Source organism: Pyxicephalus adspersus, chromosome 5 (genome assembly GCF_032062135.1).
Source record: "Pyxicephalus adspersus chromosome 5, UCB_Pads_2.0, whole genome shotgun sequence".
In the NCBI taxonomy this organism is placed as follows: domain Eukaryota; kingdom Metazoa; phylum Chordata; class Amphibia; order Anura; family Pyxicephalidae; genus Pyxicephalus; species Pyxicephalus adspersus.
Window position 1 is genome coordinate 100,184,136 of NC_092862.1, and position 19,565 is coordinate 100,203,700.

At 38.5% G+C, this 19,565-nt stretch overlaps 1 protein-coding gene across 2 annotated transcripts in view; it reads left to right on the plus strand.

Annotated features, from left to right (window-relative positions):
• The window catches only part of CUL1 (cullin 1), a 44,356-nt gene that overhangs the window by 13,340 nt on the left and 11,451 nt on the right, over positions 1-19,565 (plus strand). The window contains exons 1-7 of one of the 2 annotated variants that reach the window (XM_072412256.1): positions 2,033-2,184; positions 12,716-13,025; positions 15,297-15,471; positions 15,983-16,150; positions 16,581-16,631; positions 17,232-17,322; positions 18,584-18,747. In XM_072412256.1, the coding sequence (XP_072268357.1) occupies positions 12,886-13,025; positions 15,297-15,471; positions 15,983-16,150; positions 16,581-16,631; positions 17,232-17,322; positions 18,584-18,747 (789 nt within the window). In that variant the 5' untranslated portion in view covers positions 2,033-2,184; positions 12,716-12,885. Of the gene's footprint in view, positions 1-2,032; positions 2,185-12,715; positions 13,026-15,296; positions 15,472-15,982; positions 16,151-16,580; positions 16,632-17,231; positions 17,323-18,583; positions 18,748-19,565 lie in introns of those variants that run through there. The other variant, XM_072412255.1, reaches the window with a different exon arrangement.

Below are 19,565 nucleotides of genomic sequence, written 5' to 3' on the forward strand. Positions count from 1 at the left end.
TAGACAGTGGTAATATTACTTTTAATAAATATATTTGGGACAAAACATGTTTAAATGGTATTTAAGTGCATGCAAATGTACTTTTGATTTGGTGTGCTGACATGATTGTCAATGCTTTGTGTTGAGGTGCAGTTTTGTTATGCCAAGCAGTAGCAAAAATATTTTTTCCTTTAATGTATAGCGCTGCATAAGATGTTGGCGCTATATAAATCCTGTTTATTAATAAGTATAATGTGTTGCACCATGGTTTTATTTAGCCAAGGGAAAACCAACACAGCAGGTTATTATTATTATTATTAATAAACAGGATATATTTAGTTTCAACATATTACGCAGCGCTGTACATTAAATAGGTTTTGCATATGACAGATACAGACAGTGACACAGACCCTGAAGAGCTTACAATCTAGGAGGTGGGGGAGGAATCACACAATGGGGGAGCAGGGATATGGAATGGTGCTAAGTAGTGAGGGTTTTAAAAGACAGGTTGGTTAGAACTTTGTTCAGCAATGCCACCTTAAGCATGTGATGTGAATGGGCAATAAAAAGCCTGTTACCCATCAAAATGCTGCATTGAAGAACCCTTGCTTTCTGTGCTATGTGGCAGCAGTGGTCTCTAAGCAGAGATCTGACACCTCCACTGTGTTTCAGGGCTATAGCTCAAAGGGTATGAGGTGGTAAAGGCAGCAAGAAAACATACTCGGCGCTATTAAAAGGAGAACAATAGTGATCAGGCAGGATTTTTGTTACAGAATGGACAGGCGATCTCCCTTCTGCAATAAAACTTTATTATCCAATGATTAATATCAGGGCTGCTGGGACTGAATACACATTACATCACCCCAATCTGGCCAATCAAGATAGCCCATGATCAGGAACATAGAGGCGTTACCATCAATGGAGTAGGGACAAGAGAGACAAGAGAGTGAAGCTAAAACACTGCAATCAGGCAGGTAAAGTTATTTTATTACAGAAGGAACATCCCGTCTGTTCTGCAATTAACAAGCCGCCTGGTCACAATGTTATTTATGTTAGGTTGTAGTTGTGATTTAAGCTCCAGGTGAGACTTTTGAAGCTACACAAGGCTGCCTCTGAAGTCACAATACAAAAAGTCACCATAGGGTAGAGATTTTTAGTAGATGATATGTTTAGTCTCTCCTTTTTCCTGTTTGTGGTGTCTTGTTGTTGTTTTGCTCCCACTACTTGGCACATATGTCATGCATTGTCAGGCCCCATTCTTCCCATGTGTGGTGCAGCGCTGTACACTTTGCTACACGTGTGTGCGATACATGAGCCATGTTGGATATTACCACTTATGTGTGGTGTCAATGCATTGCTGCATTTCTATTTTCATGCGATCAGCAGCGCAATGGGCAGCCATACAGATAGCAGTAGGTTGCAGTACAGTGCCCAGCAATGCTTTTAGGAATGAAGGCCTAAACCCGGCTCTATTCCCAACACCGCCAACAATGGATTTAGAAACCAGGACAATATCATGTGACCCATTACTAGTAACAATGTGGGAAGTAATGCCATGGCAGGGATCTTGCAGTCATGGCTGCCTAGGCACAGTATGGTGAAGATGCCGGTAAAGCATGTTCAGTGTTATGTACAATTTCTGGTAATGGGTGGTTGGGGGAGGGGGCATAGTGTATGCTGACCTTTCACCTCTTAATAGGAGGTCCCCTAACATAGAAGCCCCTGTATAGACAGTGATATGTATTGTATTAGTCTCAGCTGTTCCATACATTGCACCTATATAGCAGCGGGGCCATTACTGACTTATCACGTCCCACACCTGCACTGTAATTCAGCTTGGCATGCACATGCACATACACAACTACAATGTCCTATAGCCTGCCGCTCGCTGCGTGCTGTTTCCATGGATCCTGATGGTCCGCGTTCTCCTATTGGCCACCAAGTCTCGGTCTTTAGTACCCTAAACGTCATCTGCGTCTATTTGCATAACCACGCCCCGTGTCACCCGGTTTCGGAATGGTGATGAGTGCTGCGTGCTCTCATTAGTCAGCAACTAAGGAAGAGGCGTGTCTTTGACCGGAAGTCCTGGCTGCTATACTCTCCGCGCTGACTGGTGGAGGAGCTTGGGAGAAAGGAGGGATTTCCGGTTGACGGTGCCCGGCTCTCCCAGGGGTTTCTGTCTCCTGCGCTACCGCCGAGACTCAGGTGAGGGGACAGGGAAGGTGGTCACGTGAGCTGGGTGTGGGTGAGCGGGGGGTTAGAAGCTACTCGGTGGATATGTAAAAAGAAAAAAAAAAAGCGGGATGTTTACTGTATGCTATTCCGGTACCGGCCCTAGAGTCAGTGTCTGCTCAGTGTTCATCATGGTAAATGTTACAGCGACCATCCCCCTCATAAAACATTGGCGGTCCTATGTACTACTCCCATGTATATGATGTATCAGGATTACTCGTGTATGGGATAATATTGGGTACATTGTATGGGATGGAGTTCCGGGTGATGGGGCCATGACAGGTGCTCTTGGATCATATTGCTGTATGGGGACTGCAATGAGGCCTGGGGTTGTATTAGGGGCTGTGCTGGGTCTGGGGACACCAGGGGGCCTGGGGAAAGTTCTTCATGTTGTCACTTCCAGCTTTTCTATATTTAGGAGACTTTGTATTCCTCTGGTACATGTGATCACACACAATACAGGTGCACACTTCCTGTATGGAAGCATTGTTTCCATGTTACCTCCACGTTAAAGTACAACAATACTCCATTCTAGGTGACATCCCTGAGCGCTGGTACCGGCCTCATCCAAGTTCAGGATCCTCACCTCTCCTGATGGGGCTTGGTAGGATGTTGATGGAATGAGTTTGGTCAACCCAGCAAATGGCAGTATTTCAGAATTTCGTATCTTAGGAGGGAGATAAAAATCCTTTAGAAGTGGCAATACAAGGAAAAGAAACCTTCTGGTTTATGTTTTCAATTGCTTAATTCAAAACATAACTACAACCCCCATCAACACCTTTGTAATGACACCAAAATTTTAAATGATCTCATTGTGGTTTAATGAGATACTTCCAGTGCTGCAACAGTGAGCATGGAGTCACAAAATCACCCTGTTTGTACTGTTCTTTTCTCTCCTTGGCCAATCACCAGCCTTTTACAGAATACAAGGTGCTCTGTGATTGGTCAAGGGGGGACGGTGCTTCAGTGAAAGATTTCAGATTTACAGCAAAAATAACTCTGTTCTCCAGGGATAAACTTTGCCTCTTCCTTTATATCACAGGTTCTTAACCTTTTGATGACTCCAGACCCCCAATGGATTGTCCAATATGGTCCCATACCCCCTTTACTTGAATGTCAAAATTATCATCACCATTCCTTATATTTGTTGCCAGTATGACTTCCAAATATGTCAACAGCTTGAATTTACTGTACTTTAAATATGGATAGCTAGGAAGAGAACATGAAATAAAATCATAAGCATCGAATGTTCTCAAAGATTCTATCATGTTCCATTCATGTTCAACCCAAGTATAAATTATTACAATAAATAAATACCAGTACCGGAGATCGAGTCCCATACCCCCAGCATTTAGTTCCCATACCCCCAAGTGGTATGGAATCCCCAGTTAAGAACCCCTGCTTTATATGAATGCTGGCAGGGGCTGTGTTGCTTTGGATGGGGATGGAGTACCAGTGGAAGTAATAATGCCTTGTACTATTAGAAAAAATGTGTTGATGGTGGAAGTAATTGTCCTTTAAAGCTGATTTCTTTGCTCTCGCTATCACCACCCACACTTAAAAATATTTATCCCAAATATTGGGTTTTCCAAAAGTTGTGATTTAAATAGTAACTAAACTGAAAAATGGGGAAAAAAAACACACCTTCAACCCCACAGAGCAGTCCGATCTATCCGGGGGTGTTTTCCATCTGGTCCCGTGTTGTCCTGGAGCCGGCGCTCCAAGCACTGCCATCTTCTCCTCCTCTTTCTGTTTCAAGAAGTTAAAGGAAAAACTTGCCAATCTCACTGCGCATGCATGATATCAGCAATGTTTTTTTTTTTTTTTTTTTAACAGGCTTTCGGGCATGCGCAGAAGGAGCACCCAAGAGCCTCCTGGGATGCATGATGTAGGCATCCTCGGAGGCTTTGTGCTCCATTCATTCTTGATCGCCTAGGCGATCAAGAATTAGGGGGCAGTGCTGCACCCTTTTTTTTTTGTTTTTTTAGTTGCATTAAAAAATGAATTTTTACCTTACATAAAAGGGTTATCTAGGTTCACTTTAAGATCCTTTTAAAATACAACCTCTGTGTTACAAATCCTAAAAATATTTACCCTTAATGTGAACTGACCCGTGTAATTTCATTAAAGGAAAGTATTTCTAGGCTATGATTTGATATGATTGAGGGTTAGATCGTTAATCAAATTTTTGTTGCTATCGGTGTCCCTTTTGGGAAGATTTCACTATTCTGTTATTATTGTCAGCTAAAGTATGAGGAAATACAAGGTGTAGGGGAAATCTTCTAGTAGGGACATTTGTTCTATTGAAAGTAATCATAAGAATGAATTTCCTTCACTTTTTTGTAGTGTGTATCTAAGACTGAAAGCAGAAGGAGGTTTCCCTAATGGTATATAGACAGCAAGGACCTTTTATTTCTTCTTACCTGGTCTATTGACTATAGATACTTTTAATCAGTTATACTTTTTTGTTTCTTTTAGCAATATATTTTTAAGTTTTGTTTAGCACAGTATATGAACTCAGTGACTTCTAAACCTTTACACAAATCAGCCTTACAGTTGGCCTCTCCATATGAACAACCAAGCCGTCCCCAGCCAGAGTGACAGTTGGACTGGAAAGTGATTGCTGGATAATGGGAGTTGGAATCTGTTAGGTCGCAGTTTTTGGAACTTCAGTGGTTTATTTAAAGATCAGTGATGGTGATGATAATAGCAGAGCCTTTATTAACATCTAGAAATGTTTTTCTAGCCAGTTTAACTACCACAGTTCATTTTTCACCCCCTCTTCCTCAGCATCTGTAAGGCTATGTACACACACGTGCAATAATGATCGTTGGAAATGAACGATTAACCACCGATCATCCCATAATCGTTAACAAAAAAAGTCCAACACTGACTGGCCAACGATGACGAACGAGGAATGTCGCTGGAAAAAAATTATCGTCCCGGCAAATCTGATTGGGCAACGATCATTCACTATCTATTGTGTGTAGGGTCGTTCAGTGATCGTGGATTCTTCTGTGGTACACTTTCTCCTGTACACGTCACTTCCTGCATTGTTCAAACAATTGCATCTCCTGTGTGTACATTATTGGTGGATTAATTTTTAATGATCGTATCATTACAGCATGTAAAGAATCATGCACTATACAATCGTTTAAAATAATCGTTGACTGGTCGTTAATTTTTCATTTTCCAACGATCATTATTGCACGTGTGTACCTAGCCTAAGATGCTGGGTGATGGTGATGATGCAACTTTTGAATGCAAATGACCCGGGACCTAAGAGACCCGGTGCAGAAGATGGCAGGGGTGAATGGAATGCTGAGGGAGAGCTTTGATCTGTCATCTTTGTAGTTGCAGACAAGTCACAACAGTTTTGCAGTCAAACTTATTTATTATTAACTGATATTTTACTGTTTATTTTTTTTTCCTGTGAAATATCTGAAACTATAACGTTGTTACATGTTACTTCTCCAATTCATGTTTTATTTTGTTAAAGGTGAATACATGAAACATTTCTCAAGATTCTCATTATTCCAGGTCATGGCATGCCTTGTAGCAGTTAGTCATGGATATGTGAACTTGTTCTTTACTGTTGAAGATGTTTTGGTATTCATGTAGTATTCCAAATATGGACCACACTTTGCACGAAAGTACAATATGTGGACCAAATGCCCAATTTATGGAAGTTCCTTTAAGTATGTTTTTTTTTTTAACAGAAAGCTTTTTCATTTATGTGTATGTGTGTGTATATACAAACACACACGCCAAAAGCAGACATGCAAATGAGGTTCATTGTTGGCTTTTATAAACTTAAAGATGTATGAAGACTGCAGAGTTCTTCACCCTCATAAAATGAAGAAACTGCTTTGATGTTTGGTCCAATGCCTTCAACATAACGGTGCAAGTCCAGTTGACTTTCTACTAGTAGCTAATGCCATAAGCTGGATAAATGAGAACCTGCAGGCATGTACTTTATTTTATTTTATCCTGTGTTAGTTTGGATGATTCCTGTTAAAGGTGGCTAAAACTTGGCCCGGTTTCTAAATAGTTCTTTTGCATTGTAAACCTGTCAATAGGAACTAAATTTGAGAATTTTAATGCACCTTATGGTCGATTGTTGCCACTGACAAATTACTCGTCCTGAAAATGAATATGCATCAATGGCTCGAGTGAATGCTACAGGGAGAAATTTGGGCCCCAGAGGCAGTGAGGTTATTATTATTACACAGGTTTTATATAGCGCCTTCATATTAGGCAGCGCTGTACAAAGTCCATAGACCTGTCACTAGCTGTCCCTCAAAGGGGCTCACAATGTAATGTCCCTACCATAGTCATATGTCTTTAATACAGTCCAGGGTCAATTTTTGGGGGGGAAGCTAATTAATCTAACGGCATGTTTTTGAGATGTGGGCAGAAACTGGAGTACCCTGAGAAAACCCAAGCAGACACGGGGAGAACCTGCAAACTCCATGGCTGAAATTTGAACCTGGGACCTAGCACAAAAAAAATAAAGGGGAAGTTTGCATCTGCTTTATAAATTAAATGTCGGTTCACATTTACTACAAAAGAAACAAAAAAATCTTCCGTCCCTCTTTTCTATCCCCCAACCTATTTTTAGCTAGACTCTCCACCCTGAAGCAAAATCACCTCTTTCTGATGGTAGTAACTTCCTGTAATGTTTACCGCCTCCATGTGGGAATCATTTCACCTTGCTGCCTGTTCAGGAACCTCTCTAGGACTCAAACAGGATCTTACTCCAATGGCAAAAAGAGGGTTCATTTAGGTTTGCTAGAAGTTGCTTCCTAGGTTTGGAAAGTGTAGCATCTAGGAGGATTTTTTTTAATTTTTTTTTTTTTTTTACATAGACAGTGATCTTGTCATTTAATGTATATTAAAACCAAATTACAAATCTTTATAACATTTATAACGTTATAGCACTTTATAACTATTTTCATGACATGACTCTCCAGGAAAACAGATGTCTATCTGAAGAATAGTATGGGTACATGAAGACAACGTAACAAATCTGCTCCTCAGAACTGTTATCCTAGAAAGTTTTAGGCCATGTTGACTAAAGTATAATGGATAGGAGCTCTTTCTGTAACTTTCCATGCATGTCAGTGACTCATGAAAGCATGAAATACAGACAGCCCCGCACTACTATGCATTTTTCTGATGGTATAGACTTCCTACTTTTTAGGTGACCTAGACTTGCACCCAAACTTTTTGGATTTAAAAAAATACTGAAACAAAAATGCTCTGCCATCTTTTCATTCGGTAACAACAGGTAATGTAGTTTATAGCTGTGGTGAACATATTCATCATCTTTGTTAAAGGGTGTTATGTTGTCTGAGCTTTCCATGGTCATAAACGATCGCTGATATGAGATGATGCAAGATATATAAAGCTACATCTGTTGCTTCATCAATCAGATGACTAAGTTATTAGTGACAAGTCTCTAGCACTTGTGATTATAATTCTGTCACCTTATAACTTTTATATCTAAGTATCAAAAGTGTTTTTTCCTTACATGGACTGGTACAGCTCCTGGTTTATATGAATCACTTTGTTCTTTATACATTTTTTTTTTTTGATGGTGTGCAATGATTCTATCACTGTTAGTTTTTCTTGTGTTTTGTATGTTTATATTTTTTGATTACCTTGTTTTACTGTATTGTCTTAATTATATGTGATTTTTTTAAAATATAAAAGTTATTAGATTATTTATTTGGTTGTGCAGAGTCCCCACTTGCCCATTGTGTCTACGAGTGGCATGATTCTCCCCTCTGAAGCTCCAAGTTGGATGCAGGACCGCAGCATCTGGTAAAAACATGCTCCTAGTTCTGCGTAACACACGAATTGACTGAGGAAATGTTACTAGGTCCTCCAACCATCAACAACTAAATGGGGGGGGGGGGGGGGGGGGGCGCAAGCTCATTCTAATTGCTCTAAGTTTACATTGCATGCTAGAAGTAGAGCTAGGAATCTTTTATTAAACACCTTAGGTTCACTCATCTACGTCCTTTCCCCGGACAGCATGTGCTGAGTTTCAATGGGAGAAGGGTAGAAAGATGGTGGTGGTTTAGACACCCTTAACTTTAATCCTTCATGAGCAAAGGAAAGGGTTATTTGGGTCCCATTTTGAAGAGCTTGTCTTGATGGTTTTCATTTGAGACACTTCTAAGATTATCCAGAATTGATTGACCTTCATATTGCTCTATAATTTAACCTTTATCTGCAAGGTAGGCAAAATTGGCTTGGATGCTGAAAATCTAAGTCTTAGAGACAACACTTTGTGTTTGGGCACACTTGGTAAAGACGCAGCCCCCCAAATATCTGGGGCACCACTATTAACTAATATAGCAAAGGCTCTTTTTATATTAATAACTTTGATAAGGTAACTCACATTAAAAAAAACAGGTTTTCTGTGATTTGTGCTCAGGGTTAATTGCACTTTCTGTGTAATGATTCATAGAACAAAGTATCGTCACAGCTACTTTGATGTTGTCTTCTGAACTCGGTAGCAGTGACAACTTCTGTGACGTTGCTTTTATTTCTCTTGAAAATTCCATTCTTTTGTAGGCGTGTGTGAGCAACTACGCTTACAGAGCTGTGATAGTATCATGTTAGCCTTTTACAGGGAGGTGTGGCTCAGCTTTCCTTTTTTTCTCTGACAATGATTGCCTTTTTACATTTTCTCTTCCATGGGTTCCCTTTTCTGATACACTCAGACAAACTTTCCTTCACTAGTATTTGTGAGTGGGCAAATGTGAGTCAAATAAACAATGTGTGTACAGAAAAATAAAATTCCAGACATGTAGTTTGATTTGCATACTCCAGCACTTTTTTTTGTAGTTTGATACTTTTTTTTGGTCAATTTCACAGCATTTACAATACTTCTAAAGAACTTGAGAGGTAAAAAAAAACTACCTTTGGAATTCTTCTTTAGGTCTAGGGGGAACATTGATAGTACTTTATATAGGTAGTTCTTTACTATTATCTGACACAGTTCTATCAGATGCTCCAGGTAGTAGGTAGGACATTACCTTCAATGCAAGTTTCCTTGTCCTACATTGTACGAATGATGTCACTGCCAGAGACTGCCGCACAGGAAAAAAGTCTGAAGAGCAGCGTTTCTTAATCAGGGTTTTATCAAACCCTAGGGTTCCTCCAGAGGTTGCTAGGGGTTCCTTGCGCAATGAGCAATTTGTGACTCTCCAGTTGATAGGAGAGTCTGAATGGATGACATTTTTCCCTACTGACCACCAGGCTAATGTACTGTGCCTTGTGGATCAGTCGCTGTGGCCTGCACATTTTTCGACCCCCCCCCCCCCCTTCCCCCGACCCAAAAAAGCATTATATTCTTGCAGCTTGGATTATCCCCACTGCAAGGGTTTTTCCCTAAATTTAATCTTTAATAGTGTCTTTTTATTCTGGATTCTCTGCTTTTAATATTTTACAAATAGAAGGCAACTAATATGATAATTTTGGGATTGTTTGGTAATTTAGTGTTTTCTTTGACCCCTGTAACTGTTATCATTGTGCCAGTGTACTGGTAAAGTACATGTACGTTGTCACAGCCATTTGTTCTTGCTTTGCAGTACTGTTACAAGGGTTGTGCTTTATTGCTTCTTATCACAATACAAGAATGCTGAAAACAATGCACTCCCTGTGTGGCTTCTATCTTTTCTCAACAGTTGTAAAGAGACAGAAACTGCACTCAGCACAAAATCATTACAATAACTGACATTTACAGTGCAAGGCTAGTAGCTTAGGAGATCTGCTTACTCATAAAACATTATGCTTTCTCTTTAAGATCAGCAATAGTTGTCCCAATGTAAGAGCTTATAACAAGGGGCTTGACATAAAAATTTATTTCCTAATTTTTCTGCCCTATGTTCTAGTTCAGCTTGGATGACAGCAAACATTGTGTTGTGGGCATCAGCTTTATCTGTAAAGCTACATACACACGTGCAATTATTGTCATTGGAAAGAATCTTTCACAAACCTTTCCAACGACTAAGGACTGCACGATGCATGAACGAGCGTTGTACACACAGCACCGTTCTGCTCTATGGAGAGGGGAGGGGGAGAACGTTATTGCATTAGGATCGTTCATCGTCCGTGGATCCGCTAGGACAGTCATTTGGACAATGAATGACGGCCGCTGTACACATGCCATATTCTCGTCCGATATCGGCTCTGAGGCTTTGGACGTGTGTACCCAGCTTAAGTTAGCTCTGATTTAATATTTGTTTTTCTTATGTGTAATTTTCCAAACCTTGGGTCTGCCTCCCTATGTTTCAGGCTTGGTTTAGGCTTCTTACTGCAGCACGACTTGTTATCCCACTATAGAGAGCTCAGGTATTGGGGGATGAATGGGATCATAAAAGGCCTTAAGCTAAGCTTTACTGTTTCTCTTGAAGGTTTTTCATCTTGGTATGTAGGCTTTCTCTTCCTCTTCCTATGACTTATATCTGGTTTCATGATGAACCGTCATATGGTTTTGAAGAAGAAAAAAAAATAGATAATTAAAATATATGTATTCATCAAGAAAAAAGATGTGGTTAATTTTGAAGAACCAAAGCATTTGGTATTCATAAAGTAATCACCATAGAAAAGCATGAAAGCATCAGTGTATTTATTAACATTTTGTGCAATATTTACTTTTAATAATCAGAATTCCTATGATAATGAGGAACCCGCTTCCTGTAATATAAATTAACCATGGGTCAGAACACGGCCTGATGCTCATTTTTCTTTTTCTTTATGGTGGTCAAAATCACTAGAAAGATAGTGGGCTTTGGAGATCAAACCGCTCCCCCCTACAATACAAGGCTTCTGCTTTTATGATTTTATGACCTGTGTAATATTGGGCACAAAGTTTTTCATGTATGCATTTTTTTTAATATTGTATAGGAATACCAACTTCTCCAGACTGAGCTACACCTCTCCGTGTATTTTGATATTTGTGTAACTCCTACTAGCAACCGGCCCACTCTGGGCTGAGGGCTCGTGAGAGTAGCACAGCGGCAGGGAGCTGGGATGTTTTTAGGGGGCCAGGAATAGCACCCTACTGTCCTATAATCAGCTTATTGATTGGGGCAAACAGAAAATAAAAAATGTAACCCTTTTTGTGGTTTTTTTTTTTTTTTTTTTTTTTTTGACTTCATAGATAGGTCTAATCTAATGTGCATTTAGGGAGTGCTGGTAATAACTTTAATTAAGGTGTTTGCAGGTTGCCAATGTCTGCCAAAAGTACCGTCAAGATCTAAAACAGAGCAAAGTATTGCAAACGCCTTCTAATTTTTATGTGTAGGGTTTTTGTTACACAGCATGCATTCACTTTGCTAAGTGTTAAAAAAAAAAAAAAAAAAAAAAAAAAAAAAAATCCCAAAAGGCTTGGTGGTTTTTTTGATCGATTACTAAGTAATCACATTAAAAAAAAGTCTAAGTTTAACCTATAAGTAAAGTAAATACCTAAACATACTAAAAAACCTTCATAATCCAGATAAGTGCATAGATTCTGTATCCATATGTGTAGTTGATCCAGAAATCTGTGCTTTTCTAGATGCAGTTTATAGATATTGTCAAAACTACTTCCTGAGGGAGTTTATTCCACATTTTTACAGACCTTACAATGAAGAATTCTTTCCTAATGTGACGATTAAACCTATTTTCCTCCAGACACAAAGTGCCCCCTTTAGTTGTAGTCCTAAACTGAATCATTTTGAACCAAATTTTCTATATGTACCATTTATGCAGGGTGATCATAACCCCCTTAAACGTATCTTCTCAAGGGAGAATAGAGTAAGTTCAGCTAATCTCTCCTCATAGCTGAGCTCCTCCATTCTCCGATTCCACAATATCCTTTTTGTGAACTGGTGCCCAAAACTTCTGCTTTGTACAGGGGCAGGATTATGTCTCAATCAAGGATATTTAAAAGAAACTTTTCAAGAGACTGCACATTGTCAAAGTTGATGTTACAAAATGTTGATTGGTTGCCTGCCATGCTGACCATTTGGTTTCAGCAAAGAAATTTAACAATCCAGTTCTGATATAGGGTAAAACCAGCGACAGCCAGACAACTATTTGCATTTGATCATCATCTGGTGCTTCACTGTTATACTAGAATAGGTTTCTATAAAAACACACTTATGTTTGTGTGTCTTCAACATGTGAAATTGTATTAACCTTGTTGCAGCATGCTATTTTGGAGGTGGTTTTTCAGAACTTAACTTTGTTGGGAACTTCCAAGATATTGATAGGATGACAAAGGCACTGATCCATTCAGTTGCTACAATGCTAATGGTTTTATTTATTTTTTTTTTACACATGGAGGAACCCTTGAAATATTTTCCATGTCCCGGGGAACCTGAGACATGTTTGAAAACTGTCCCTTTTGTACTGATGTGTTAGCTGAGTGAAGTGAACCTTTAGTATAAGATGTCTTAGATTCCTTTGTATTACTTCTGTAACGCCTGCAATCTTTGTCTTTCAGGTTTTCTGAAGACCGCTTTGTTAACCCCACCCCTTCTAAATATTCTCAAGCCTAACCACAGCTTGGAATGTGCCATCTTATGGAGAATTAATTAGTGCTGTTTTAGGGAGATTCTGCACAGAAGGACTTATAACAAGCACAAGGAAATCGGAGCAGAAAGCAAAAAAAAAATGTCATCAAACAGGGGTCAAAATCCTCATGGACTTAAACAGATTGGCTTGGACCAGATTTGGGATGACCTGCGGGCTGGCATCCAACAGGTTTACACCAGACAGAGCATGGCAAAGTCCAGATACATGGAACTCTATACGTATCCTTACATCTGCTTTCAGAGCATTGTTACTCGCTGGTAAATCTTGAGGGATTTCTGGAACGTGAAATCGTGAAACTCTGAAAACCCCCGTTCTTCTGGATGTTGCTTTGTAAAATCACTTTAAGGAATGTTGCCAAAAATGGCTATGTGGTTCACAAATCTCATGTTGGTAGTTTGAGAATTTAACAAATAATGGTTTAAATACAAGGGAATTTGTTTCTGGAACTTAGACTTCTGGTAGTTCAAGGGAAATTCTTTAGATCTTTTGGAATTGGTTACTTTTTGTGTTCTAACCAATGGATCCTCCTTTTTTATTTATTTTTTTTCTTTGTACAAGAAAATTTTTGTAGTGCTAAAAGATGGCAGCAATCATTCTTGGCAAAATGTAGAAGCAAAAACCACTGTGTTCTTTGCTTAGTAACACCATTCTAAAAATAAATTCTCTTGGTGCCAGATGCCTTCTTTAAGTAAAACTGCCTTAAACGTGTTTGTAAAGGAGTTTTTACATATAAATATATATATTTATGGGTCAGGAACTAGCTGTAAATCTCCCCCTAATGCTACGCAGGAGGCAAAAAAAAATCCCTGATAATTTTTAACCATTCGTTCTTGCGACACTTGCCCTTCTGAATTTAAACCCTTCTTATTCCCTGATAAGACTTTGAAAGCCCCTAAAAGATTATTCCCCATATTCACAAAAATAGAACCCAAAGTATGATCGGGGCTGCCATGGCCAATGAAATACAAGGGCTGATGCTGCAATGCATATGTACCAAGAAAAAAAAAAATAACATCCTGCATACCTGGCACATAAAGTGCGGTGCCAGGTTGACTTCTCCCCTGTGATCATAGCTAAACTAAGAATAAAGCACCCTGTAGTGGGCTAATGGTTTGGAAGGGAGGGCCAATCTCAGACCTTTGTGGCATGCAGCTCAGCAGCCACACATCACTAACTGCTGCATTCATTTTTAAGGAAATCTGTGCAGTTTTAAAAACCAGTAGCAGCCATTGTAAGGCTGTTGACATTTTGACTCTTGTCTTTATTCTGGCCGCACTAGTTATTGAGGTCCAGACCATGTAGGACGGGTGTTACTAGGCATAGTATTTTTTTTTTTTTTTTTTTTAATGGTAATAATCTGTTGGACAGGACTGTATTCATTATTGATGATTGGGCTTTAAGAGCTATGTGTCAGTTTTACTACGTTGAGTCACTGTATTTACAGAGTGTTTTGTATCATGACATTTAAAATTATATCATCAGGGGTCTGGTCAGGTATAAGGCAGAGGGGTGTAACCGTTACTTAGCTATGCCAACATAGAGCACTGGAGAAAAACAAAAATGTGCCACAAATCATAAAGTGATTATAAAGGACTTCCACACCAAAGGGACTTTAAAATGTTAAGGTTGTTGGTTTTCCAGGAGCAGTATAAACATTTTTTTCAGAGAACTTCCTGTGAGGCGGTAATTACATAACTTCCTCAGACAATAACATTTTCATTACCTCCCATGAAATGGACATAATGGAGCAAACTCTGCAAGGTTGGTGTATAAGGAAGGGAGTACCATTTTTTTTTCTTTAAGTCCTTGGAATGACAACCTGGGAACAAACGAAACTCTCTTGACTAGAAAGAGAAGCACCAGTTGTTCAACCATATTTGCCAGGTACTGGCAACATGAATTGGGCTACTATTTATATCCCTAAACTTCAAAATATTAATAGGCTCTACCTTTCTCGTTTTGTTTGTAAAGTTGTGGCATTTGGCAGGACTCAATTGCAGAAAGGGACAGGCCATATCCCTCTTGCAGTAAGTTTTCTTACCTGCCTGATCACCATCCCATCTAAAAATATCTTGAAGACTCCGTTTCAATGTTTTTATTTTATTTTTATTTTTTTTTGCTGACTTTGAGTTCAGATATTCAAGAAAAGCTACCGACTCAGACTCTGCTGAAAAGTAATGGCACTGATATCTTGGAGCTGAAGATTGCTGAAGCCTGGTAGTGACAACATTGCTTCTGTTACTCCGAAAAGTGACAGAACAGAATGTCAAATATTTTGGCAGCTAAGACAGATCCTGAATTCTTCAGCTCTGTATTTGTTTGACTGGCTCAGCAGTCTGTCATGTAAGGGAAAGGATATATATATATATTAGTTTTAAAGTTTTGTGTTGTTGCTGATGTCTTTGTTATAATGAACTGTTTTGTGTGTTGTTTTATTTTAATTTTTTTTCCATATTCTGGTAATGTTTTTCCTTAATTTATGCTCTAAGTCATGTTTATAACTACTGTACTAGTGTACATCAGTCTAACCAAGCACGAGGCGCTGGAGTGCCGCCATCAAAATCCAAAAAAGGCCAGACCCCTGGTGGGGCTCAGTTTGTTGGGCTTGAACTTTATAAAAGATTAAAGGAATTCTTGAAAAGTTATTTGACAAACCTGCTAAAGGTAAGTACCCCCACCCCCCCCCTCCCCACCCGCGCAATAAAGTTATTACAGGTCTAAAGTTTTGTCATTTGACCAATTTAATTCAGGCCTGCTTACTGCATCGTTCTACTATATAATAGTTGTACCTTGCTCCCTTTTATCTCACTTCTGTCTGTTGATAGTCTTATTGCCGTTTCTAATGATGTAAACCACCCTCCGTGCTCCTATTGGCCATGAAACCATGTGATCTAGGCCCTGAGTCACATGAGGGAGCTCGGGAGCTGCATTTTTTTATTCATGGCAAAAAAGGTACTTTTCTATTTACTCGAGCAATGATGTGATTTGCCTTGCTTATTTGTGTAAATTTTAATGATCAATCCACTTTTTATTTTCTTTTTTTATTCCTTCACAATGTTTGACAGGAAGATAAGTAAAATAGAATAAATTTCTGCCTTAAAATTTTGCTAAACATAGATATTCCAAAAACAAGACTGTGTGATCTTTGTATGATTTCCTTTTATGTACTATGCAGGATGGAGAAGATCTTATGGATGAAAGTGTACTAAAATTTTACACACAGCAGTGGGAAGACTATCGGTTTTCAAGTAAAGTACTAAATGGCATCTGCGCATATCTCAACCGCCACTGGGTTCGACGTGAATGTGATGAAGGGCGCAAAGGAATATATGAAATTTACTCGGTAGGCCTTCTTTATTCTTCAACCTGTTTATGTATAGGAAAGTATAGAAAAACCTTAATAATTGCGGGTGAATGGGTGAATATAACTTAATTTCAAGCACATTTGGGGGAGGGCAGCTATTGTGAGCTAGCTAATACTTGCATGACATCTTGCCCAGCTAGAAGATTCTGAAGTCACTGGGGACCAAGGATCTGTGGTCTTAGGAGACCAACATTAGTAGCTAATATCTATGTGAAACAATTATAGATTTTTTTTTTTTTTTCTTTTAAGAGTGTTTTTTTTTTTTTTCTCCATATGGGATATTAAGCTTCCTGTACTGAATTGAGTCTGGGCTTTGTTTGGTATTCTTATTCAATGTGCTCCTGGCAAAAGGATGCCCGGTAATCATTGCTGTGTTTTTTGATTTTTTTTTTTGTTTTTTCTTATACAGCTAGCCTTAGTCACTTGGAGGGATTGCCTTTTTCGGCCTCTAAACAAACAGGTAAAAGCTGCAAGCATAGTGTATTATTTTCTGCTAATATAAAACCTATTCTGTGAGAATCAGCAATGTATTGTCCTGATGAGAACAGTCATATATGTATTTGGTTTGAAATATGGCATTGAGAATGAATGTCAGAATCTGCATCTGAAAACCCCCAAAATTACATTTGTATATTTACAGAAACAATATTTGAGTTCATTCATTCATCCCCAAATATTATTTAAGGTAGGACTTTAGTCCTACTTAAAATGCTATTTGATATTATATGCTTTTTATTTACTGATCACCATGCATGCTAAAAACATGAATAAATATATAAATGATTCTTTGAGTTCCCCCCATCAGTAAGCACTATAGTAACTGTTTTAGCAAAACTTGATGTATATATACAAGGTCTTTTTCTCTTGAAGTCATAAGGTGCTTAAATGTCATTACTGAAGAAATGTATCCAGAGGTTTGTAATGCTGCAAGTGTTCCTGTTCCACTTCATTGCCTAAGTACAGTCAAAATGATTGGTCTTTGTGAAGTTCTTTTTCATATATTGGTCAGTTCTCCAGACAGAAATAAAACATGAACATTCATATGTGTCCCCTTTCTTAGGTGACAAATGCAGTACTTAAACTGATTGAAAAGGAGCGAAATGGAGAAACCATAAACACAAGGCTCATCAGTGGAGTTGTGCAGTCTTATGGTAAGATCTCATTGTCATATTGACGCTTAATTTCAAAGGAGCCTATGTATTATATTACTACTCCTACACATAGTATGTGTATATATTTTACTAGATGGTGCCGTTTTAAATAAGATATTAAAATTGGGTTTATTTACACCACAACTGTAGTGAAAGTGTTTGTTGCTATTCTTAGTGGTTTGTGGCTGTTCTTATGCTAAGCGCATATAGACATATTTTTGTTTTTTGCCTGTAAAAACTTCCCATATGTAGACACCTAACATCCTCATGTCTTCTGCTGGATGGCCACCTTCTTGGGTGTGACATCAAGCCCTTAGCTGTCATTCAGTTAATTTTATTCTCTGTCTCTCTCTAGTTTATTACTTTAAAAAAAAAAAAATACTGATGGTGGTCTCTTTTTAAAGTGACCCTTGTCACAAAAAGGCAAAAACAGAAAAAGGCATTTCCTGCAGAAAGAAGAGATATAGTCTTACCTTTTTGACAGCCCATGTTGTATTATAACGCTGCCACGGAGCTGCTTACCTTGCACCACAATTATTTGACCATTTGATTAAATTGAGTTTTCTTTCTTTCCTGTAGTGATGTACAGTGATATAAAAGTATCAGGAATTCACACATCCGAAAGTGTAAAATACTTGGATCAACCTAGGAGCGGCTTAGTAGTGGAGCTTCAAGAAAGAGGCCATCGAAATTTTTAAACCCTTTAGCAGCCAGATTTCCTTTTTTACATTACTAATATAATAAAATAGCCCTACTTTTGGTTGCCTAAAGTGCATGCTCTTGTTATGAGGAGAAAGCAGTAACTAGGTTGCATAGGTAGATTGGTTGGTGGTTGATGTGAAATGTTTCTAAGTCAAGGTATAAATTATAGTATTGCTGAACTTTCTTTTGGTTCAGGTAAGAGCGTAACTGTTTACAGTCCGATGCACATCTATTTATGTGCCTAGCATTAATCTTCACTCATAGAATAGTTGCTGTTTTTTTTACTCCCTGGTAGCTTGGACACATATATATCTTATTTTGCAAAAGTTACTAAGAAAATGTAAGAACTTGAATTGCCACTGATTCTCAGACTTATGTAATCAGGGCTTTCTGATAATTAAAAGAAAACATCATTTAAACCAAATCAGCATAATGTAAAAATGAAATTTGACATGTGTGCACTATTTACAGTCATTGGAGAATGGGAACATTGGATCTGAAGATTGCTAACAATGCTCTCTTAAAACCCTAGCCTGACCGTGTTCTTTTCTGTCTGCAGTCGAGCTGGGCTTGAATGAAGATGATGCATTTGCCAAAGGCCCCACGTTGACCGTGTACAAAGAATCTTTTGAATCCCAGTTTTTGGCTGACACAGAGAGGTTCTACACAAGAGAGAGCACAGAGTTTTTACAGCAGAACCCTGTCACAGAATACATGAAGAAGGTGATTTCAGTGCTTGCCAATGAAGCCTTGTCTTTTTTTTTCATATGTAAAGTTTAAATTTGAAGCAAAATCTTCTGAATTACTACATATAGCTGGGGGAAAATTGTAGTTTTGCTTTATGGAACAATTGTTTGTATTTGAGGCTTTAGTGTATGTTAAAGCAAAAGATTTCCATCTACCTAATATCAAACAAATTCTCCTATTCTATATTTTTTAAGTGGGCATTATGTATAAGATCTGTGCAGGAGTTTGCTGTTATGGTTCTGTTCTGTAGGAGCCTCTATGTAGATGTAGGCATCTAGTGTATGTTCTTAAGGCCTGTGAGTGATTATTTATTTTATTTTTTGACCGGTATTTCCAGGCTCCCCTATCTGGCAGATATGTCTAATAAATATGGTAATAGTGCCATGCTATATCTTTCATATGTAAAGACTTATGGCCTGCTTAGATGTGCTACGGCTTGTGTTGAATAAATTAGCTTTATTTTAGGTGCATTCCTCAAGAAATAGGTTATTATGCTTCTTAAATAATGCCAATAATAAATGTATATAATGGCAATTGTATTTCCAAGTGAATTTAGCTTGTAGTAGACCTTCCTCCTTTCCTGCTTTTGACCTCTTGAGCTGCTTCTTTTACATCTCCTTTGAACTGTGTAGGGAGAGAAGCGGTTCTGATGAAAACAAACGCGCTCTGAATCAGGCTTTAGAAGTATGTTAGAGATGCAATGCAGTCCAAGTTGGCAGGGTGCTGGATTGGAAAATATTGATTTTAATGTATGTATGAGATGTCTTAGAGCTAAGTGTTATCAACTTCAAGAA